We start from the raw sequence: 20,920 nt of genomic DNA, 5'->3' as shown, positions 1-20,920 counted from the left end.
GTCCTTTCATATAATGCAGCTACACAGCCGTGTTGCACACTCGGCAAACAAGCACACACAACTGGTGTAGAATTGCTGACCTGGTGTTATCAGAGTCGATGGTATGAAACAGCTTCTCCAGCTCTTCCTCGTTCAGCGTGCCATCAGAGAAGAAAGCCTGGAACTCATCCAGAGACAGCTTACCATCATCTGCAGGAGACACAAAACACACACACACACACACATTATTGTGATACTGTTTGTAATATGAAGCATCATAACAATAACACAGTCAAAGGTCTTTCCATTCATGCCAGAAAATCATAGCCCGTATAAAACATTGGACTTAGTCTCTTCAAAGCATTTTGAAGACCAACAATGGTGGTCGCCATATTGGAAATGCTATCACAACCTACCGTTACATCAATCTAGAAACAGGTAGGTGGAACTGAGGCAGGCCTTAAGCTTCCTGGCAAACAGCTGCGATGCATCCGTCTGTCAGTCAACTTAGCCACGCATTTGGCAAATGTATGAATTACTCTTAGGCTTATGAGACCAGAGAGTGAGAAATACCCACCTCATACAGTTTGTACCAATAAAGTCATGAGCAATTGCCACCTCATGTGGGTTTTTTTTTTTACCTCACTGTCAACATGTTTATTTCTACTAAAAAGAAAAAGAACATTTAAATAATGGACCAGCCCCGTCTCAAGTGGACACTCGAGAAACTGGGTATCAAAGAAACTCACATTGGTTTCTTTTTTCAACCTTGAAGGTTGCCCCAAATCGAAGAGACTTGAGCCTGACTTGAGTTTGAGTCATTGGACTTAAGTCAAGCCCCTCACCATATAAGGACATTTTTAATTTTTATTGAATTAAAATTCTAAAGGGAAGTGCAATTATGAATTGGAATTATACCGTCCTGTTTCTCAGAGAGCATAATGAGACCCACACAATGATGGGGAGAAACTCCAATCTGAGCAGCTGTGCGTAGCTAATGTGTTGTAAAGTATGACCTGAGTCATTGAAGCATATCAAAACAGTTAAACCTCATTTTGATAGCAGGGTTTCTAGAAAGAAAATAAGAATGAACTGTTAGTCCCATCTCATGAATAATATAATGTGTGATTAAAGTATTGTCATGCATTATGAAACTCATTAGAAAGACCAAATTTGAACTTCCTCTTTTTAATAAAGATGGCTCCAACTTTAAGCAGAGGCTTGTTCTTCGCTCATTTCAATTGTGTTTCAGTGTTTTGCAAATGAATGTTTTTGCATGATGAGTGTATTTTTTAAATACAGTAGTTAAAGTCATCTGGTCAGAGCTGGTCGGTCCTCAACATAAGATTAGAGCATCAGCAATTGTTGGACTGCTCTGACATTTTGTGTAGACATGTACAGTAGCCCTTTAGGATGACTTTTGAAACCTTGGTGATCTCTGAATGTTCTTATTACACGATCACTCAAAGATTAAAATGTCATTTCAGTGGGTCCAATACTTGAATTCATGACTAAAAACTTTCAAATCAAACAGTGGGCCTATTTCTAAGAATCTCAGCTTTACTTTGTGTGTAGGTGCAGTTAGCACATGTTAGAGCGCTAGAAAGCTAAACTAAGATGGTGAACCTGGGAACATTGTATCTGCTGTGCAGCATGTTAATAGTGCAACTGTGTTCATGTTAGCACAGCGACGTTAGCATTAACATTAAGGCACTGCTGCACTTTTCAAGTATAGCATCACAGAGCTGCTGCTCTGACTGTAGAGTATTGGGCTCTTATATAGAGCTCTTAAAGGAAATAACTTGACATTTCTCTGATTTGTACGTTTACAGCAAATCCAATTTCTACGCTCCAGTCAGTAAAATTATAATGAGGATTATAATTCTTGTGAAATCTTGACGTTTAATATCTGTAAGCCTTGCTGCAGTTTGTTCCCACCTGCACAAACACACATGCTCAGTGTGATCCCTGCCTTCAGTGCTTTCTCATGCTGCTGTGAAATCAATCCGGCATGCACTTCAGTCTGCTACAAACCTTTAGCTGTATCCCTGCTGTCTGCTTGTCTCTGCACTTTGGTAAACACACAATACCGATTAGATATTAAAACCCTTGACGCCTTGTGGGAAGCATTGGCAACTACGTATTGCCATCAAGATGCTGGATTAATGCTCTAATTATTTAACCTTCTAATTAAAAAAAACATATTTAAATGTTATGCTGGGTTACTGTTTAAAATGTACAATATTTGCCATTTGAAAAAAATGCAAATAATGATGATCAAATAATGAGTTTGGCCAAGAAGGAGAATTTAATCATCAATAAGTGAGGTTTTGATCTAGATTCAAACTGTTCTCCAGAAACTTACTGTTTACAATAAATTCAACCAACAAAAACAGGCTCCTTCTTTTGCTCTCTAATTATGTTGCAGTGAGTTTCTTTGTGGTAGGGTGGTGGCTCTGCAGCAGGGAGTGGTTATTCGTGGCTTTTACTCCATCCTGTATCTATTTGCTCGTACGCCTGACTGTCTGTCTCACCACATGATGCAGAGCTAGATATCAAATATTAATTCCCTTGCCCTCAAAGTGTGTTTGTCCTTGAGTGTGGCTGACTGGATACAGCAGGTTGAGCTATGGGACCACTGCAGAGCACTGGTGAAACGCCGAGACAGGAGAGTGCAGCATTACAAAAGGCTGAATTCAAATGTGCATGCTCTTTAGTCAACCTCGTCGGATTCCTCTGCTGCTGCTACTCAGTTGCAGGATTGAATCTTGTTCATACATTTCTAATTTTGCCATCAACCATGTTTTGGTTTTCCATGCACTTTTCTTATTTATGCTGCCACTTCACTTTGACCTCCTCACATACCAGTGCAGCAGAAGTGTCTCTGACACTCATCCAGCAGGAGACAGCCAGCCCTGATCTCTGGCTTGATTTTCAAGCACTACGGAGACAGGACCTAGTATGGAACAGACTAACAAACTGAGAAAAAAGAAACACAAATATGGCCAGCCTCACTCTATTTAGCTCTCCTCTTTCCCCCCTCCAACTCATTTTATACCCTTCTCCTTATTAGTCTCACCATATCTTTTATTCGTTCTGTCTTCTTGCTGCTTTTTAGAGGAACTCATAGCAGAAATTGGCTTTCACATGATTTCTGCATTATACAATGAATTCAAGTGAGGCATGTCTTCACAAACAGCATCCTTTTGGTAACGCTTGGCATAACCTTTATTATGCCAGAAGGCATATTATGTGTTTGAAGCCGACTTCTGAAATGCCACTTCTTGTGTTCACAAGTCTCCACCTCTCCCTGTCCACCCGGGCTCCACTGTTTACTCTGTGGCCATTACTATTTCTAACCTGCCCTTCTCTGGCGCAGCACTGAAGCAGCACTGAAAGCAGACGCACTGGTATTTAATTCAGCAGTGACCCATTTACTGCATTCAGCCTGGTTAGACCCACTAAGGAATTTACCAGTAACACACCAGAAAAGCAAAGACAACACACCAGCTGGGCAGATAACTCACTAACCCCATTTTCCTTAGGCTTGTCAATTTACACATCCTACAAAAAACAGCCAAAATCAATAAATAACCATCAACTTTAAACACTGTCAGGCACTCAAATATGTTTTCTTTTTGTAACATGATGTCCTCCCACATATGAAGTAATGTAATGTCCAAATGTCTGTTCATCATTGGAGAATAACCTGTTTGCATTCATTAAAGTTATAGGACAGTATCCAGCAGTAGTATCCAGAAAATATTTCAGCAGCTTCCAATTATGTAAAGCTTGATCCTTAAGACCAAATCTCTTTAACTACAGCCCTGACAACCGACCACACACATCTCATACATGATGCAACAGCCAAGAGCATCCTGTCTTCTTCAGATGAGACAACAGAGCGAGAGGGGACAAAGTGTCTTTTTTTCTTTCAAATAGAGTACTGCCTTGTCCTCCCCTGCTGTGATGTGATTTGTAAGTGCGGTGACAGGACAAAAGTTCAAAAACAAGACTTTCACACTTTTCCAGAGTGCTGTTGTGTCTGCCCCGCAAATTACTGTCAAGCTTGACTAAATAATTTAACCTTGACAATGACCGCTTCCTGGACTTAATTTAATACTATCGGAGCCTAAACCTACTGTAACTAAGTATGCTGTTAATGTTGTGAAGTTTGCCTTTTGGTTAATTTCACCAACCGTACTTGTTAAGGTTTCATGGTTTGAAAAAGCAACAAGTCATCACAGACCTTGACCCAACATCGACTGAAGACAAAAACTGAACAACTAAAACAGCTTACTAAAAAAATCAAACATTGAGGTAACCACTACCAATCAAACATAGCATCCCAGGAAGAGATCAGGACACTATGTGAAAAAGCTTTTTTTGGCAGACATGAATAGATTCTAAACAGTGGCAAAATGTATTAACTACATCAACAATATGTAATTGTTCCACCCTAAAATCAATCGTATTGTGCAATAACTGTCAACTGGGAGAACGTTGTCCATCCTATTCCTCAGAGCCCCCTGGTTGCATGCTATAGGAACTATGTAAGTTTGGCAGCCAGGGTTCTGAGAAGCTGAGAAGAGAAGATGAGTAAATATTCCTTCAGATATTATTCATAACAGACTTTGAAGCATTGTAAGGCTGTAACATTGTTTCATCTTCAGCAGCTTCACCGGGGCAGGAAAGTCATCTAACCCAAGTCATGTCTCAGGCTTGCATACATATATCCATCTTTTGCCAAAAGTTGTCCCTACAACGGGCTGTAGACGCTAGCAGAGTCATATTTGTGCAAAATCCTGTAATATTACTGTACTTTGCCAGTTGACATGGGCTCTGGATTCTCACAACACCACCCTATGCTTGTCAACGAATGGAAATTGTCTTTGAGGAAGAGGAGCGACGTGTTTTTTTACATCAGTGCTTTTACACTAAGAGAACTCCGGTAGGCGCCAAACTTCACTTAAGTGAATTCCTACATAATGTTGCTAAAAATGGAAGATGGATTTAATTGCCTGGTCACTATAGGGGCAGTTTTCTCCTCTGTTTCCAATATTTTTGCATAAAGTATTATTATCTTACGTGCTTATTTAACTCATTAACTCAAGAAAGAAAATAAGTGTACTTGGAGGCAGGTGTTGTTTCCACAGCGATTACTTTCCACAATTCATTCCTCAGCTGAAAACACAAGCAATGATAGGATGAGGACAAACACGAATGGATGTGTACCAAACTCTGCTATGTGAAATTAATTCTCAGCAGGGTCCTCAAGTCAACAGTTAGCGCTCTGTGTAGCTTTGAGCCAAGGTACAGCAGTGTCTTGTGCAGCTGTGAAAATGTGCATCATGTCGACCAGGGGGAATTCCATTTCCTGTTTGCACTGATGCATTCAGAATCTTTTCATTTTGTACACACACAAATACTGCAAATCTAAAGGAATGGAAGGAAGGAATTATTGAAAATACAGGACACCCCCCCCCCCACACACACACACACACACACACACACTCTCAATTATTTCAGGTCTCGGGTTTGATACTTATCATTATAGGATCACATAATTTGTAAATCCAAATTTAGTTTCTGAAGGCAGATACTGACAGAATAGTACAATTTTCTGGGTAAGTCATAAATCAAATGATTAATATTATCAAAACTCCTCACAGAGCAGATGATTTGAAAAAGGGCGAAAACTAATCTTCTCTCCACATTATGCAGAATAAATGAAACCGTGCTTTTTTCCCCCTTTCAGTGCCCTTATGGTGTCATTATAACACCTGGAGGACGTGTTATAAACAGGATGGCATTTTCAAACCTTGGCTTTCATTAGGAGTGGTGGTTTTTCATCTTTGAAAATACCAGAAAGGAAGTCATGTAACTAAAAACCTATTTGTTCCGCCACTCTTGGAAAAAGGCAGATCTACATATCTGAGCAGTCGTTCCGTCTGTGGTGTCACAAATTACAGGTGGTGAAAATGCCAGAGACGCACCCGGCAATTACAGGCTAACAGCTGGGAGGTTATTTAAAAGCGATACAAGATTTGATTCACCTTTGTAAACACGGCAGGTTTGTATGCTCGTCGCAAGCATGACTGATTTGAGTTTCAAAGCAAAGAAGCAAATAAATCAGCCAGCAGCTGCCTTTGCTCTGGTGACTCAATAAGTGTTAATGGTTCACCTCTGAATATTAATGATGACCTGATTAGACTGCAGACTGGGGACAATTGAACTTTTAAAAATCTATTATAATGCTCAAAATTTACCAACGCAACCTTGACTGCGTCTGATGCATCATTGGTTCTTTGAATCTAGTTAAAAGGTTCCTGGCTCTAGCTAGTCATTGTTAAAGGTATAATATGTAGAATTTCATACAATGTTTACATTAAAATGTCTTAATTAACAAAAAATGGACTAAACCTATGTTATATATTTTTTTTTGTTTAGTTCTTACATTGCATGAAATATAGCCAGAGAAAACCTTAGTGTTATAGTTGTAACGGGACGTGTCTTGTCGTGGCAGCCGCCATTACAGAGCCTCCATGACAGACACGACATGTTTATCGTTGCCAAGGAAACATCGGACGTTACGTCAAAGGCCGCTGCATAAAGAAGCGGGAACTGCTGCTGAAAGCTACCGTACTGTTGCTGTACTGTATGTGCTGCTTCTTCATGTAAATTATACTTGGCTACATATCGGTCAAGTATTGTCGTTGATCGTTCATTTTGACTCCAGTCAACTCAGAGTTCGTTTGAATCGCAGAGAGAATCACTCCCATGACTCCCCCCCAGCCTCAACGTCATCTTTTTGTTATGGTTTTGAATGAGAATTGACATACTGTGCTTGAAGAATGTATTAACATAAACAACTTTTGGTCAATATGATTTCTACAGAGTGAAAGGCCAACACTGTATTCTCACAGGTAAACTTGATTTAAATATCAAATCAACATTTCTTCTTGTTTACACACAATCCTATCTTTGACACTGAAACTGTCTTTTAGACACTGACAAAGAGGCACACGGATTCTTAGTCAAACTTCAGTAAGAGTGCTACTTAAAGCAACAGTGAGGAGTATTGAGCTGGGTATGAAAAAGACTGAAATTAATAATGATGCCTCTTTATGACTGACAAACACAAACAAGACCACCAGCAACAAGATTTATCATAATATGGTTAATAAAATGGCTCTAACAGCTGCCAGGGCTAAAGCACACGGCAAAAACGGCCTTTGTTTACATTTTCTACAGCAAAGATTCGTAATGATTGATACAATAGGTAAAAGAGAAACAAGAGCAGGATGAGATTTATTTCATGAAAAAACTCAATCATGCAAATAAAGTCAACAAGGAACAAGATTCAGTAATGGATTCCAATTGATTTTAGACTTGCGGGGAAATCTGAATTAATCACAACTAAAGTAAAAAAATAATCATAGCACAATAAATAATTATGTTTTTGTTCTGTAAAGCAAATCAACCTTTTTTTTTCTGTGAATCACTGGCAGCTTGTTCATTGGTGGAGTGCCATGCTGCTGCTTGTGTCTAGGTTTTCTGGAATGTTTTTAAAACTGGTTTCTGAGCTCTTTCCAATTGTCAAAATTTGTAATTTTTTTTTACAGGACAAAAAAAGGAACTCTTCCTTTTTTTTCCCAACATTATTTCTATTATTTTTCAAGGCTTCAATCTCCACTGACTGCATTTGAGTCAGTGCTTTAGGAATATACTGCCTCTGGAATGATGCCAGCACCTTTGCATTATCAAGTAAAGCCTCTGATGCAGAGGGAGGTGGCGTCTTCTGAAACTATCAGGATCAGGTTCCACAGGGCTGAGTGTGATTACACGGTGTTAGATTCCAGACTTTACGACAAAAGTTATTCATTAATAAAGACCTCAAGTGCTCGTATGTGTGTGTGGATACACATGTTTGAAGGGGAGAAATGGTCAGAGTGGTGGACCGACTGTGATAACTTCTCTCTCTCGTCTCTGTGCGGACTAAGAGAAGCAATTAGCACTCCTTTCTTCTGCTGGGCTTCACATCCTGCACACAGCACAGAAGAGGAAGAGATAAACAGGCCTTTACATCGCTTCTCATCACACACGCATGCATGCACCAAGATTTTTTTTATGAATTTAATCATGTTTGTCTCAAAAGAAGATGGTTTTCCTCTATATTCTCTCTCTCTCTCTCTCTCCCTCTCACTCTCTCTCTCTCTCTCTCTCTCTCTCTCTCTCTTTTTCTGGCTTTTTAGCATTATTTTTGGGGCGCTACATGATGGGTTGTCATAGCAACAAGAGGGGAACTGTCCCTCCTTTCAGTCTAATGATATCACCATCTCTTTCCCTGTTCATACACATACATACGCCACTCCTTTTGTTCCCCTTTTCCCTCAGTCCTTTCTCTCCTGCTTGCTCCCTTGTTCACTTCAGAACTTCTATCCCTCTTGATTTACCTCGTGTCCTTTTCATCTCCCTCTTTTCCTCTCTCTTTATTACTTCAACAGACACAATCACACCTGCTCTGTCCGTGAGAGTTAGAGAATTGTTCTGTGAACTGGTATTTAATGCTTTGTCTCAGTGATCTCACTTTTGCTACAAAATTCTTCAGGCAACTGTTAAGGAGAGAAAAGTGTGTGTGTGTGTGTGTGTGTGTGTGTGTGTGTGTGTGTGTGTGTGTGTGTGTGTGTGTGTGTGTGTGTTAGTTGTGTGTGAGGCTGCCAGCAAGGCTGCCAGTGAGCTGTTTCATCTGATGGATGAGGAACAAGGGTGATTCTCACAGAGCTGTCAGCTCTTGTCCTTTCTCCCTATCCATCAACACAGCCCACCTGGAACAAACGGGCACCCACATAAGCAAATGCACACATACAATAATTTGTTATCTCATTTAGCATTCCCTAGGTAACAAGGTTTAAAATGAAACAGCACTGTTTTACTTTTCTAACCAATCAGCATCCACAGCTTTCAATCCTGAAAGGGCAGCACAATGTGTTTTAGGGTCTGTTTGTCTTTAGTTTGTCACTTTTCTGAATGATGTCACTGCACGTTGATTAATGTGATATAAAACATAGTGAACATTTGCATGCAGCAGGGTGTGACTGTTCAAGCAGCAGCAATTGTCATTTGCATTTTTAGTTTTTATTGTAGAATAAAAATCTTGAAAAAACGGACCTGAACCTTGTGCAGATCTAAGGGCAGAGAGGGTTTGAAGCTTTTCCAAGAAGAGACAGAATACATATAATAAAAATACCAATATAAAGAACTGCAGCTGATATTTGAATAATGTATTATGACTACTTGTGAAAATGATCAATTCCATTTCAAAGAAAATGTAAATTTTTCTACAACCAGAATTGTTTCAGTTTTTCTTTCCACGTTAGGCACAATTGTTTTGTACTGTGCCCGAGTACGATTGCTTCCCTCTCCCCCGCTGGTCTGCGTTCACATTAGTTACATCGCTCCGTGCCGGATTACACTTGCATTTTTACACATTCTGATACAGCAGGTGGCAGTATGCCCACAGTTGGTTTGCAACTCCACCAAAAAGCAGAAAGAAGAAGAAGCAACCATGGTAACCAACCACGGACTGAGTCCATTCTGCTAACTGGATGTTTATTGTTATTTCTGAGACAGCAACAACTACCATGCAGCTCAGAGGCAGAAATGGGTCTGTGCTGCACGGATACGACGGTTTTGAACCCATCATAACGCGGTCCATTTCCTTGTTTGAGCACGGATGCGTTCACATCTCCCACAGACTGTACTCAAGTACACATGAATCCTACCCAAGACCACCTCTTCAAGCGGACTTGGGCACAATACCCGAGTATGGTATGTTTGTGTGAAACCACAATATTCTTTTTTTAATAACAAAGACTTAAAAAGACTAAAATACAATATTATATTATATTATGGGATTTAGCATATGCGAATCCAAGAAAACACATCACTTTTACACTGCAGGTCACTCCTACCCATTCACACACTGATGCTAGAGGCTGCTTGGTAAAGTGGCCATCAGTATTAGCTAATCCCACTCATACATATTCACATGTCACTGTTGCTTTGAAAGACAATTTAAGTGTACAACTCTTTAATCTGCGGGAGCTCTGCATTCCTTTTCTGCATTTGGGTCTTTTCCCCTTTCAATATGCTTTAGTGTCTCCCAAGTGGCAAACTTTGTTAATAAAAAAATTAAGATAATCCTGACGAGCAAAAAACTGCAGTTCCTCAAGTGTCCACATGAGGCTGGCTGCAAGAGACTCGAAAGTCCCATTAACACCCATATCAAAATACCCATTTTAACAACAGATGTAAACATCCTGGTACAAAAACGTTTGGTCCTTTTAGCTCATGTTTTTGTTGGAGCACACTGGACAGGGAGTGATTTTTTTTGTACAACTGATCCATTTTTATTTTATCAAGGCTAATAGTTTTGCATAATCATGGGCTTGGCAGGGCCTGCTTCATCACGACCTATTTGCCTGTTTCCTGGTTACTGGAAAATTAGATTGAGACAGCATTTTAATATGGCGGCCGTTGTTGTTGGGCTTCAAAACTCTGCTTAAGGAACCATTTGCTGATGTCACTCAGACTACGTCCATGTTTTTTTACAGTCTATGCTGTCCACCCACTTTTTCACCAACTTAAAAAAAAAGAGTTTGTTTGGCATAAGGCTGTCCTGTCGAACATCTTGAAGAATGGCTTTGGGTTATTGACAGTTGTTACTAATTTATGTTTTACACTTAACTATTATTGTAAATGGTAAATTACCATTGCAAAGATACTACTACATATATCGGGCCCTTGACAATAGGTCAACAACATGTCTGACAATAACTATATATAATCTGTTGTATAAAGACCTCGAGTGCTCGTATGTGTGTGTGGATACACATGTTTGAAGGGGAGAAATGGTCAGAGTGGTGGACCGACTGTGATAACTTCTCTCTCTCGTCTCTGTGCGGACTAAGAGAAGCAATTAGCACTCCTTTCTTCCTGCTGGGCTCCACATCCTGCACACAGCACAGAAGCACATTGTATATGTCCAGCACTTGAGTTTCTGGCAGGAACACATGGTGAGTCAATATTTGATACAATAAGACATGCATAGCCATTACTATGGTCCGACAGCATAGACATTCTTCAAATAAGTTAAAATACACATGTAGTTTGTAGATATGTTTGTCTGCAGTTAAGGCAATCTTAAATTTCATAGTTGTTTTACTAAAAACAAAGATGTGGGTCATATTTTTTCTTAATGAGAAGGATAATATTGTCTACATCTCCTCTGTGACAGATGGTTGCCGGGTGTAAACAATAAGCTGTCTGTCAGCCTGAATGAAGAGATGAGCCACAGTGGATGATCAGTGTTCCCTCCTATTTATTTCCATCTCAGCGGAGAGTGGAAAGATATGTAATCATCATCAATCTACTGGCTGAACATCATAATGTTATTATTGAAAAAGTATGGCGGCACACAACGCATTAAGTGTGATGGTGTTGACAAGTTGTGTGTGTGTGTGTGTGTGTGTGTGTGTGTGTGTGTGTGTGTGTGTGTGTGTGTGTGTGTGTGTGTGTGTGTGTGTGTAGTTTATATATATACATATCAGGAGATACTCTGAGTGAATATGTGTGTGTGTGTGTGTGTCTATCCTAATGATGAGTAATTCTAGGTGATGGCAGATAATAGCAGCATGTCAGTGTGCAAGTGAGGATGATGCATTCAGGTGCTGGCCTCTTATACTATCTGAGACACATTGGCAGCCTCTCCTGCTTCAATCAGCCCTTAGGGGAGGCCTCATTTGCACAAATGGTGTTTTATGGTTCCTGTTGCGGCCAGATATGCCCCTTCACCAGCCAGTAATTGACTACCATTGCCCACAAAGGTGCGTTTTTAATGCAGCATGATGTTATTTAATGGCAGATAATAGAACATCAGGGCGCTAAAAGAGCTCCTCCATGTGTGTCGTGTCGACCCTCTTTGTTGTTAATGTAATTACATGGTGCCCTGGTGGCTCCCGCAGATTAACAAGTTAGTCAGAGAATATTGTGTTAACACAAGGAGAGGTTTGTTTTCATTACAAGCACCAAAGTATCTTCTTTTATTAAAAAATTAACACTTTAGAACACTTGAGATGTTACAATTTACTGCCTTTGACTACAAGGGAATCATTTCCATTGATTAAAATTCTATTATTGCCTCCCTAAGTTTGACAATTTCAATGTGATTAACTTAATAATATACCTAGAGAGATGTTATCACGCAAATTATGAGGAGGGAAAGATAAGTAGATCTTAGGGGTAATAGTAGCTGTGTTACTGACCTTAATCTTCATTGGTGGATACTAACTGGCAGAGAGGAGAACTGATACCAGGAAGACATGTCATCCTTTCCTTATTTTCTGTCATCAGTATATTTATTTCACATAACAAACATTCCAATTAATGTAAAAGAAATCTCTTTGTATTCAGTCTTCAGACTTCTCGAAAACCAATTTTCCTGATGTTGTTTTCCTCTACTTACAGGACTAGAAATAAAGGACCAGGCAATAGATTTTTCATGCAATCCTTTGAGGCACTGCAGCCCACAGAAAGCATGTGCGATATTCGACTTACTCTGCCTGTCGATGCTTTTTCGGATCACTCTGCTGAGGACTACTCAAGTTTCAAGGTATAACCAAAGTTGCCAGGGCAGCTGGGAGGTGCTGTTGTTCATTTTTTCTGGCTTTCAGAAAGCTGGTCAATCAGAAAAAAGTGGATTATTTTTAAAGGCGCAGGATCCAAAACGGCTCGTTTCAGATAGGGACTTTAACAGAGTTGCTGCATGTCGAGCTAGTACAAGATGCACAATGTTTTTTTTCTGTTAATCATGCAAAGATACTCTACAGGAATACAAGAATTTAAATATAGAGCAGGAATTGATTATAATAGGAACTTTTGAAATCACGCGTGAAGCTAATCCCAGTAAACTTGATGATGACTTGAGATGTTCAACCTCTTATGTTCATGTCAGCGCTTCATTCACAACATCAGCTCTCTCGCCACTGGCTGCAGCCTGTCAGCTCAACAGTCTTGGCTTTAGAAATACCAGATGGCTCCAAATGACAATCAGCTAAACTTCTAGACAGATGTTTGGGACAACACAAAGTGCTTCATTACAGCAACGACTACACTAAAAAGGCTTCATCAGCAATTTGCTTGATAAAATAATACCATGCCCAGCTCTTGTTGCCATGGCCTTATGCCCAGAAACCATCAATAAATATTGTTAAAATGTGCGATAGACAAATAGAACAGGAGAGAAGAGCAGGGTAGGAAATGAGAGGCTCAGGGAGTTTGAGTAAATGTGAGAAAAATACAGGGTAGGAGAGGAGATATCAGAGAGGAAATTAAAAGAGAATTAGAGAGGAGAGCAGTGTAATCTTGACTGTTTTTTTTTAAACTATTGTCTCTTTCCCTTAGGTATAACTCTCTCTTGCGTTCCTCATCCTCTCCTCCCTCTTTACTTCCTTCCCCCTTCCTTCTGCTTCCACCTCTCTCACACAGAGCAACTAATGAAAAACTCCCCCGAATCCACACAACCCACCTTCCACCCCCATCCCCCTTCTCTCTGCAAAGGAAGACAGCATCCTCATAAAAGAAAAGAAAAAGAGAAGAGGAGAGTGTAAGATAGGGGTCAAAATTGTATTTTATTAATTTTTCGTCGCTGAGCCAAGTTGTTGGGCTGGAGCAGGATGTGAGGCTTCAAAGCAGACAGTTAACAAGGCACGCAAACTCACACACGCACTGGAGTACGAATGGCACTGAAGACAGCCTTGGAAAATTGCAAAACTGCCTGGAAGGATTATTCATCTTTTAACTGGTTGAATAGGCAGACATTACATTAACTTGTAACATTCTATTGGACGTCTACAGGAGTGTTGGATAATATTTCTTCAGTTCAAAGTATTCTTTTGTCAATCTGTCCTGTGGTTTCCAAAAAGTCCTTTGTCAAACCTGAAGGCATCAGTAAAGGGCAGGAGATACTGTTTAAAGTGCCTCCTCTTCATTCATTCAATACTTCTACTCAGATAAAGTGAAAAAAGTCAGTTTCATCCCTGAGGCAAATCAGCAGCAGTGGTTGAAGCCCGTTGTTGTGAACGAATTTGTTCAAGCTGCCAATATCTGTCGACTAAAAATAGAAATCCTGGCCTTTAATGGGATGAGCGTTTTGTCTGTTCATCTTGGCAGCAGTGTGATTTAAAAAACAAGGCACAGAGATAAAAGACGCGGCGCTGAATTGTGTGCAGCTTTTAATGTAGCCCAGTTCTGTTTGTGGTTGAAGTGAACAGAAATAATGAGGGTACTGGTCATTCCTCTGTATCAATTATTTGTATGAGAATGTCCTGAGGTGTCTGATTGATACCGGATTCAGGATGTTTTCATTTTGTTCAGCCCTTTTCAGGGTTGACTAGGGACTGGTGGCTTGAGGCTCTCTAACAAAGAGCAACACAATGGGCAAGTCGCCACTGTAAATAGAAAAACCTCGTTCTAGATGTTGGGAAAATAAAAACCCCAAGCAAACTGATGCAAGCACCACAGAGAATGGACCTGGTCTGGTACTGATGCAGCAGTGCTACAGCTTCAATCTAGAAAATCATTTCTCTCTCTATGTGAAAACAAATCTCTGGATGAAGTGACTGTAGATAACAGGTTCGGTAATAGATGCCAGCTGCAAAGCGAATACTGAATCGAACTTGACAGTGCGTCAGTGAAGTGTGTCGGTAATATGTGAGCAGCTGTGATATGACGGCAGAGTCATAGCTGCAGGTGTAGAGGAAGGAAAGTAATATCTAACAAGCATAAATCCCACTAAAAATCAGAGGTGATGATGATGGAAAATACATTACAAGTAGCTTTGACAAACACAGTTTATTCAGTTACAGTTCCAACATCTTGTGACACAAACATGGAAAGAAAAAGAGTTCTGGAAACTGCTGCGACTACAACAGAAATCACTTGTCTCTTTAGTTTTCCGCAGCCATGAGGCGCCTTTATTGACTTGGCTCAAATTGCAAACAACTTTAATTTCATCATAATTTATCCAAAAATATAAGCAGTGTCGGAAAAAGTGTCGGAAATTACTTGTTTAGTGCAACTAGGTGTAAAACCCTGACACAGCTTATGATATGCAGCTAAATTAAAGCATAGTTGGCATATTTTTAAGGTGGAACCAGCAACTGTTTGGCAAAGTGACCATAACATGGTGTTATTTAGTATGCCGACAGTTGGCAATCAGCAATAGGAAACAAAGAAACAGCTCAGGCTTATGGCTATTTGGTAGTATATGTAACACATTTAAAGAAATTACCTGATGAATAGAAGAAGTCATGGCATCATCAAAGACATTATTTTGTCCAATTTTGGACCAATTCATGGACCAAATCCACATTACTATCCCCAGCCACACTGATATGGCTTCCAATGACACAAACCCTGAATCAATAAGTAAAATGTCAGTGTTACGATAGCAACACTGCAACGCCGGCAAAACAAAGCTCTGCTGTGACACCATCATTGTACTCTTAGTGATTCTACAATGGCTAAATATTGATGTCCCAGTGTGTGATTTTACATTTGCATCATGGAGTTGTGGAACCTGGGCATCACAACATGTAGGACTAATTATATGTCAATGTGAACTTGAAGTTCATGTAGACACACACCCGGACATGCACACACAAACACAGCACTGTTTGGCCCTAGCTCTGCCATTATAGGACGCCGTTACGGGGGCAAACATTCCACCCTTTGAACTCGTGATGTAAAAGGGGCTACCGATAATGTTTTACTGACTTTAAGCTGGAGACTAAGCACACCTTAGAATCTAAAAGAGCTTCTTATTTTTTTTCTGAACTCAGTGTATCCAAAGACCTGAGTGCAAAATGAGATCTGAAGGCTAACAGCAACCCACAGTCAGTGACAATAACACGACCTCAGTAAAGTGCTGTTATTCTCCTGCAAAGGAATTTTTATGGGGGGAAGAGGAGAGTGGGGTTAACTTTGGTGTCATGGCAACAGCAGACCTAAGGGTCTCATGGGAGCAGCACAGAAGGATGCTGTAACCAAGGGCAACTGGGTGTTAACTAACTGTATTCTTGTTCTATGCAGAGGTACTTTTCACTGCATTATTACGTATTTCTTAGAGAGGGCAAGGAACCCCTTCTTTTGTTTATGTGTAGTAGTTCTTTGCTAATCAATTATCATGCCACTCTTTATTTGGTTCTCCGGGATAAAATAATGAATTTGTGTATGTATCACAAGCTTTTGTGTCTGTGTGATCGATAAACCATCACTTCTAGTAAAGTTCAAGAGGTTCATTATTCTCACATAACAGAACAGACAATATAAAGCAAAGTTTTTAATCACAAATAAAAGCCATCACTGTTTGACTACTTTATCCTGTTTGATTCCCCCTGAGAGACCTCTAGGCAGAGTTATTAGGCACATGACAGACACACGCTTTCAGACACACCCGGCAGGGCCGTGGTGTTAATTATGAGGCACATAAATGTCATGTCTTGAGTGCCCCTGGTGCTTTCAGGCTCATAACAGGAGACCCCCACTCTTCCAATAATACACACAGATGGTGTGCGCAGATTCTAATCAGAGTACACATCCCTCCTCCTGATTGGCAGCTCCCAACCGCTGCTCATTGAGAGATAAAAGTCAGGAATTAGCAGCAGCTCCTGAATTCTCTCCAAAAACGAGTCTCATAGAAGCACAAACACAGGGTAGCTTTGTTCTGATCATCATCAGCCCTACCAATCATCTTCTATGACTGTGCTCACCGTGGTAACCCTGCTGCTTTTTTACAATGAGGACTATTCAAGTTGCTGCTGCAGGTACCTCCTCTGCTTAATACTCTTTTGATCCAGCAAACAAGCACCTTTCATAGCGAGATAATAATGCTGTTGTTTCCAAAATCTGAAGCAAAATCTGAAGCATCTGACACAAAATAGTGTCAGATGTCACATATCTGATTACTTTCCTTCTCAAATTTCTTAACATAGAGATGCTGAGATTGTATTGAAAATGTATTTGGCTGTCCGTTTACACGCTGGCGACATTTTGGGTGCCTCAAAACATAAAGTTTTGAAAACAGGTTTGATTGTGTAAACTTGCAATATGCACAAAACAAAAACCTTTCACACATGCCATTACAGTTCCAGTCAATAGTGGGCTTTTCGCACATTCTTGTCAATAATCACAAGTAGTTGGACTACTACAACAAAGGCAGACTCCCAAGTTGTGTTTGTGAAAATGTCCTCGAGCATGACTCCCACTCGACATTATCTTGAAATTGACTAGATTTGAATAGATTGAATAGACTAGATTAGAATATTTAAATTTGTGAACTCAATCAAAAGTTAAACCAGCAATTTTATGTTATGTTATGTTTATATTTTATTCTTGTTAATTTTGCTTTGAATTAATCTGAGCCTTTGTCATCAGTGGCCCCTACAGTACATCCTTCATATATTTCTCCATGTAGGTCCACAAAGACTGTAAACACACTAAATGTCTCTGTTTAATATTACTCAAGCTATTGGAAACTAGTTTTATCATAATTCAAAATCTCAAAACAGTATCAATTTAGATAGATAGATAGATAGATACTTTATTGATCCCAAATTCAAAACATTTTAATTTAACAATTTAAAATAATTCAGCAATACTTGAATATAATATTTGAACCATGTATCCTTAATGATCAAATCAGGCGGGTTTTAGGATGTGACAGAAGGCTTTACAGATATTTAACATTTAACATTCAAGATTCCATTTATTTGTCATTTTTCTCATGTATCTGCATACATTAAAAGACGAAATACTAGCATCAGGTTTCTAAGAATAAACGTTACCAGTTGTTTCTCATTAATTACACCTGTGATGTTAGGGTTAGTAAATGATGTGTCAAAATGTTGGAGAAAGATTTAGGAATGATGGACAATAGCTGTCAATTTGTACATGCAGCCAGCTGATTGTGTTCTTCGTCTTTTCAATTATTCTTTTGAAACAATCAATTTTTCTCCTAGCTCACATGAACACACACGCAGGCGGGCAAACACACGCACACACACACACACAGACACACACAGATCACGGCGGCACACAATCACCAGGTGTAATCTGTTCAGGACACAATACAGCTCTGATCTCATCACAGTTAGTTTGTTCAGATCCTCAGGAGGATCTTTGTGTGTGTGTGTGTGTGTGTGTGTGTGTGTGTGTCAGTGTGTGTGTGTGTGTGTGGGGGGGGGGGGGGGGGGGGTTGAGTGCACATGTGTTTGTTTGAGTTAGTGAGTCAGTGTGTGAGAAGGAGTAGATGAAAAGGTCACATCAGTGAATCCTTGATTGCCTCTTGCACCTCCGCCACTTAAGTAGAGAACTTTGCTTGGAGTGATTAAGGGCTTGAACTTCTTGATGAATTGTTTACACTCATAATTTATTTGGCCTTTGCTTTCAATCTTTTCCTTTCTCATGACATAAATCAATGGTCTTAAGACAGCATAAGAACCGAGTAAAGATTCATTAAAGGTAATCGTGAAGGTTGCAAACAACCATTGTCTAAACAAAGGTGAGGTTGCAGACAGATTTTCCTCAGAGTACAATTTTGTGTGCTTATTTATTTTAGCATACAAACAAATGATTTTTAAAACCAGCACTTTTAGTTTATTTGGTAAGTTGATCGGTATAAGATTGGTGAAGTGGTGGCTGAAGCAACTGATTCTGACGCTGTGAAGCCTATATGTGCATATTTGCCTCTCTATCCAATTCTAACAATGCTATGTGCAGTTTGACATATTCATGGTATAATCAAAAGAGTGGGGAAGAACATACTGGCAAACAGAGAGCAAAATGATGCAGTTTCACCACATGCATGGAGATCACACCAGACATCTAGTCGTGTGCCGGTCGCAGAATATGGTAAATGGACTTGCTATGTAAAGCGACCATCAGAGTAACTAATCCCATTCATACACATATAAACATCGATGACGAAGCAGCGGGAGCAATTCCTGGTTAAGTGTCTTGCCCAAGGACATATCGGACATGTGGCTGCAGGAGCTGGGGATCGGACCCCCAGCCTTCCGGTCTGGGGGGCAACCGACAGGATGATTAAATCAGATTGCAAAAAAAAAAGCTGTTTGCATTCACATATGCAGCTCACTCTGAAAATGTCAGTTTCGTGCATGTACGAAAGCACAACTAGAAACAGGAAATGAAGGGAGAGGTAGAGGGGGATGATATGCAACAAACAGCTTCAAAAACAGGAATCAAACCTGTGACTAGTGTGACGAGGAATGTACCCTCTGTACATGGAGCGCCTGCTCTACCAACTGAGCTTAACCGGCTCCCAAATATCTGCCTCACACACTGTGAGCTCTTTGTACTTGGGAGATAAAGAAAGGATGGAAAGAGAAAAGGGACCAAAGAACAGACACGATTACACATGGAGAAGAATTTGAAGACAACCCAAAAAAACAGAGAAAGAGGATCCAGCATGATCATCCCCCTGAGGGCTCTGCTGTGGATTGGGTATTTTCAGATTTAAACTCCATGAAGAGGATAAACATTGATAACAAAGTCTCAGCTATACAGACAAGAAGGACATTTTCTACCTTCATCTCAACATCACAGGTTACAATGAGCTTAATGTAGTGATAGCTACTGTCCTGGTAAATGGATCCTCTCCGCCAAGCATTTGACTAGCCTACAGGTGTTGGCTGATGGAAGCCACATTGGCTTCAAGCAGTATATGAAGAGCTTTGATGTCTTCCGTTTCACAAAAACATGGCTTCATCCCAGAGTGGCAGACAGCAGCAGTACCCAAACACAATTCAATGTATGACAGATATTTGATCTTCAAACAGAAAATTAATCCAAATTCTGCAATCAATAAAGATGCTCCAAGGAGGAATGGACAGGATAGAGAAGAGGAAGCATATGTAAATTAGGGTGCCTGAAGTCGACTCATCCCACAGCTTTAGTCCAGCAGTGCTTCCAAATGCATCCAGCACTGAGGCCTAGGTTAAAGGTCATTGGGACACCGAGAGGGAGCAGAAACAATTGAAGGTAGAAGTAACATAAAGCCAGAAATAGACCAAATGAAGTCTTTCCTGATGACTCTTTACTCAAAATAAAATCAGTCAATCAAAAGTACCTGGACAGAACCTACGCATGCACAGGAAGAACATGAAAACTCCACACATAGATGCTCTGATCGACGGTGATTTAAACCAGAAACCTCCTCTATGTGAGGCAACAGGGCTTACCACTGCAACACTGTGCAGCCCTCCATCCTAACTTTGATTCATAATAAAAAAAACATTTATTAAATGACTTTTCAGCATCTAAAGGCTTCCTTCACACTCTTTGTGCTCTTGCTTTTTATGCCATGCAGATATTCCAAGTGAATGAGTAAATAAATAGAGAGCCAAGCAGAATGCAGAAAGCACCAGGTGAGGAAAAAATGTCTTCAAAGGGCGTCTTAACTCCCACCCTTTGATCCAAATCCAGAGGACCAAAACCGTGAACAAAGAAACTGAAATCCCCTCTGGTCTCCTCCCTCGCTCTTTCTTCTGCAGGCCACCAAATGAACCTGCACAGAATCCTTTCAGCTTTTTATTTCACATCACATCACTGCTGCACCACAAAGCCAACCAATTCACTTCTTCTATTTTTTACTAGAAACTAAAGGAGCCATAACATATGACACAAAGCTTGGTGTCAGCGAATCCATGTATCATTGGTTAATTTGTTTTTCAATATGAAACCAAAATGGGGTGGGGGGGGGAGAAAAACTGGCAATTTTTTCAATATGGTTTCCAAAACCAAAAACTTAGAATGACTCGTTTTTCGACATCCAATGTTGTGCTAAAATAAAAAATGGGAA

The 20,920-nt window shown here is 40.1% G+C and overlaps 1 protein-coding gene across 2 annotated transcripts in view; it reads right to left on the bottom strand.

The window, feature by feature from the left end:
• The window catches only part of necab2 (N-terminal EF-hand calcium binding protein 2), a 127,742-nt gene that overhangs the window by 89,898 nt on the left and 16,924 nt on the right, over positions 1-20,920 (bottom strand). For both annotated transcript variants that reach the window (XM_020644269.3, XM_065956740.1), the window contains exon 3: positions 81-189. In XM_020644269.3, coding sequence (XP_020499925.2) covers positions 81-189 — 109 coding nt within the window. The remainder of the gene's footprint in view (positions 1-80; positions 190-20,920) is intronic.

Source organism: Labrus bergylta, chromosome 7 (genome assembly GCF_963930695.1).
Source record: "Labrus bergylta chromosome 7, fLabBer1.1, whole genome shotgun sequence".
NCBI lineage: Eukaryota > Metazoa > Chordata > Actinopteri > Labriformes > Labridae > Labrus > Labrus bergylta.
The sequence above is the reverse complement of the archived record's forward strand: the minus strand, read 5'-3'. Positions and strand labels throughout refer to the sequence as shown.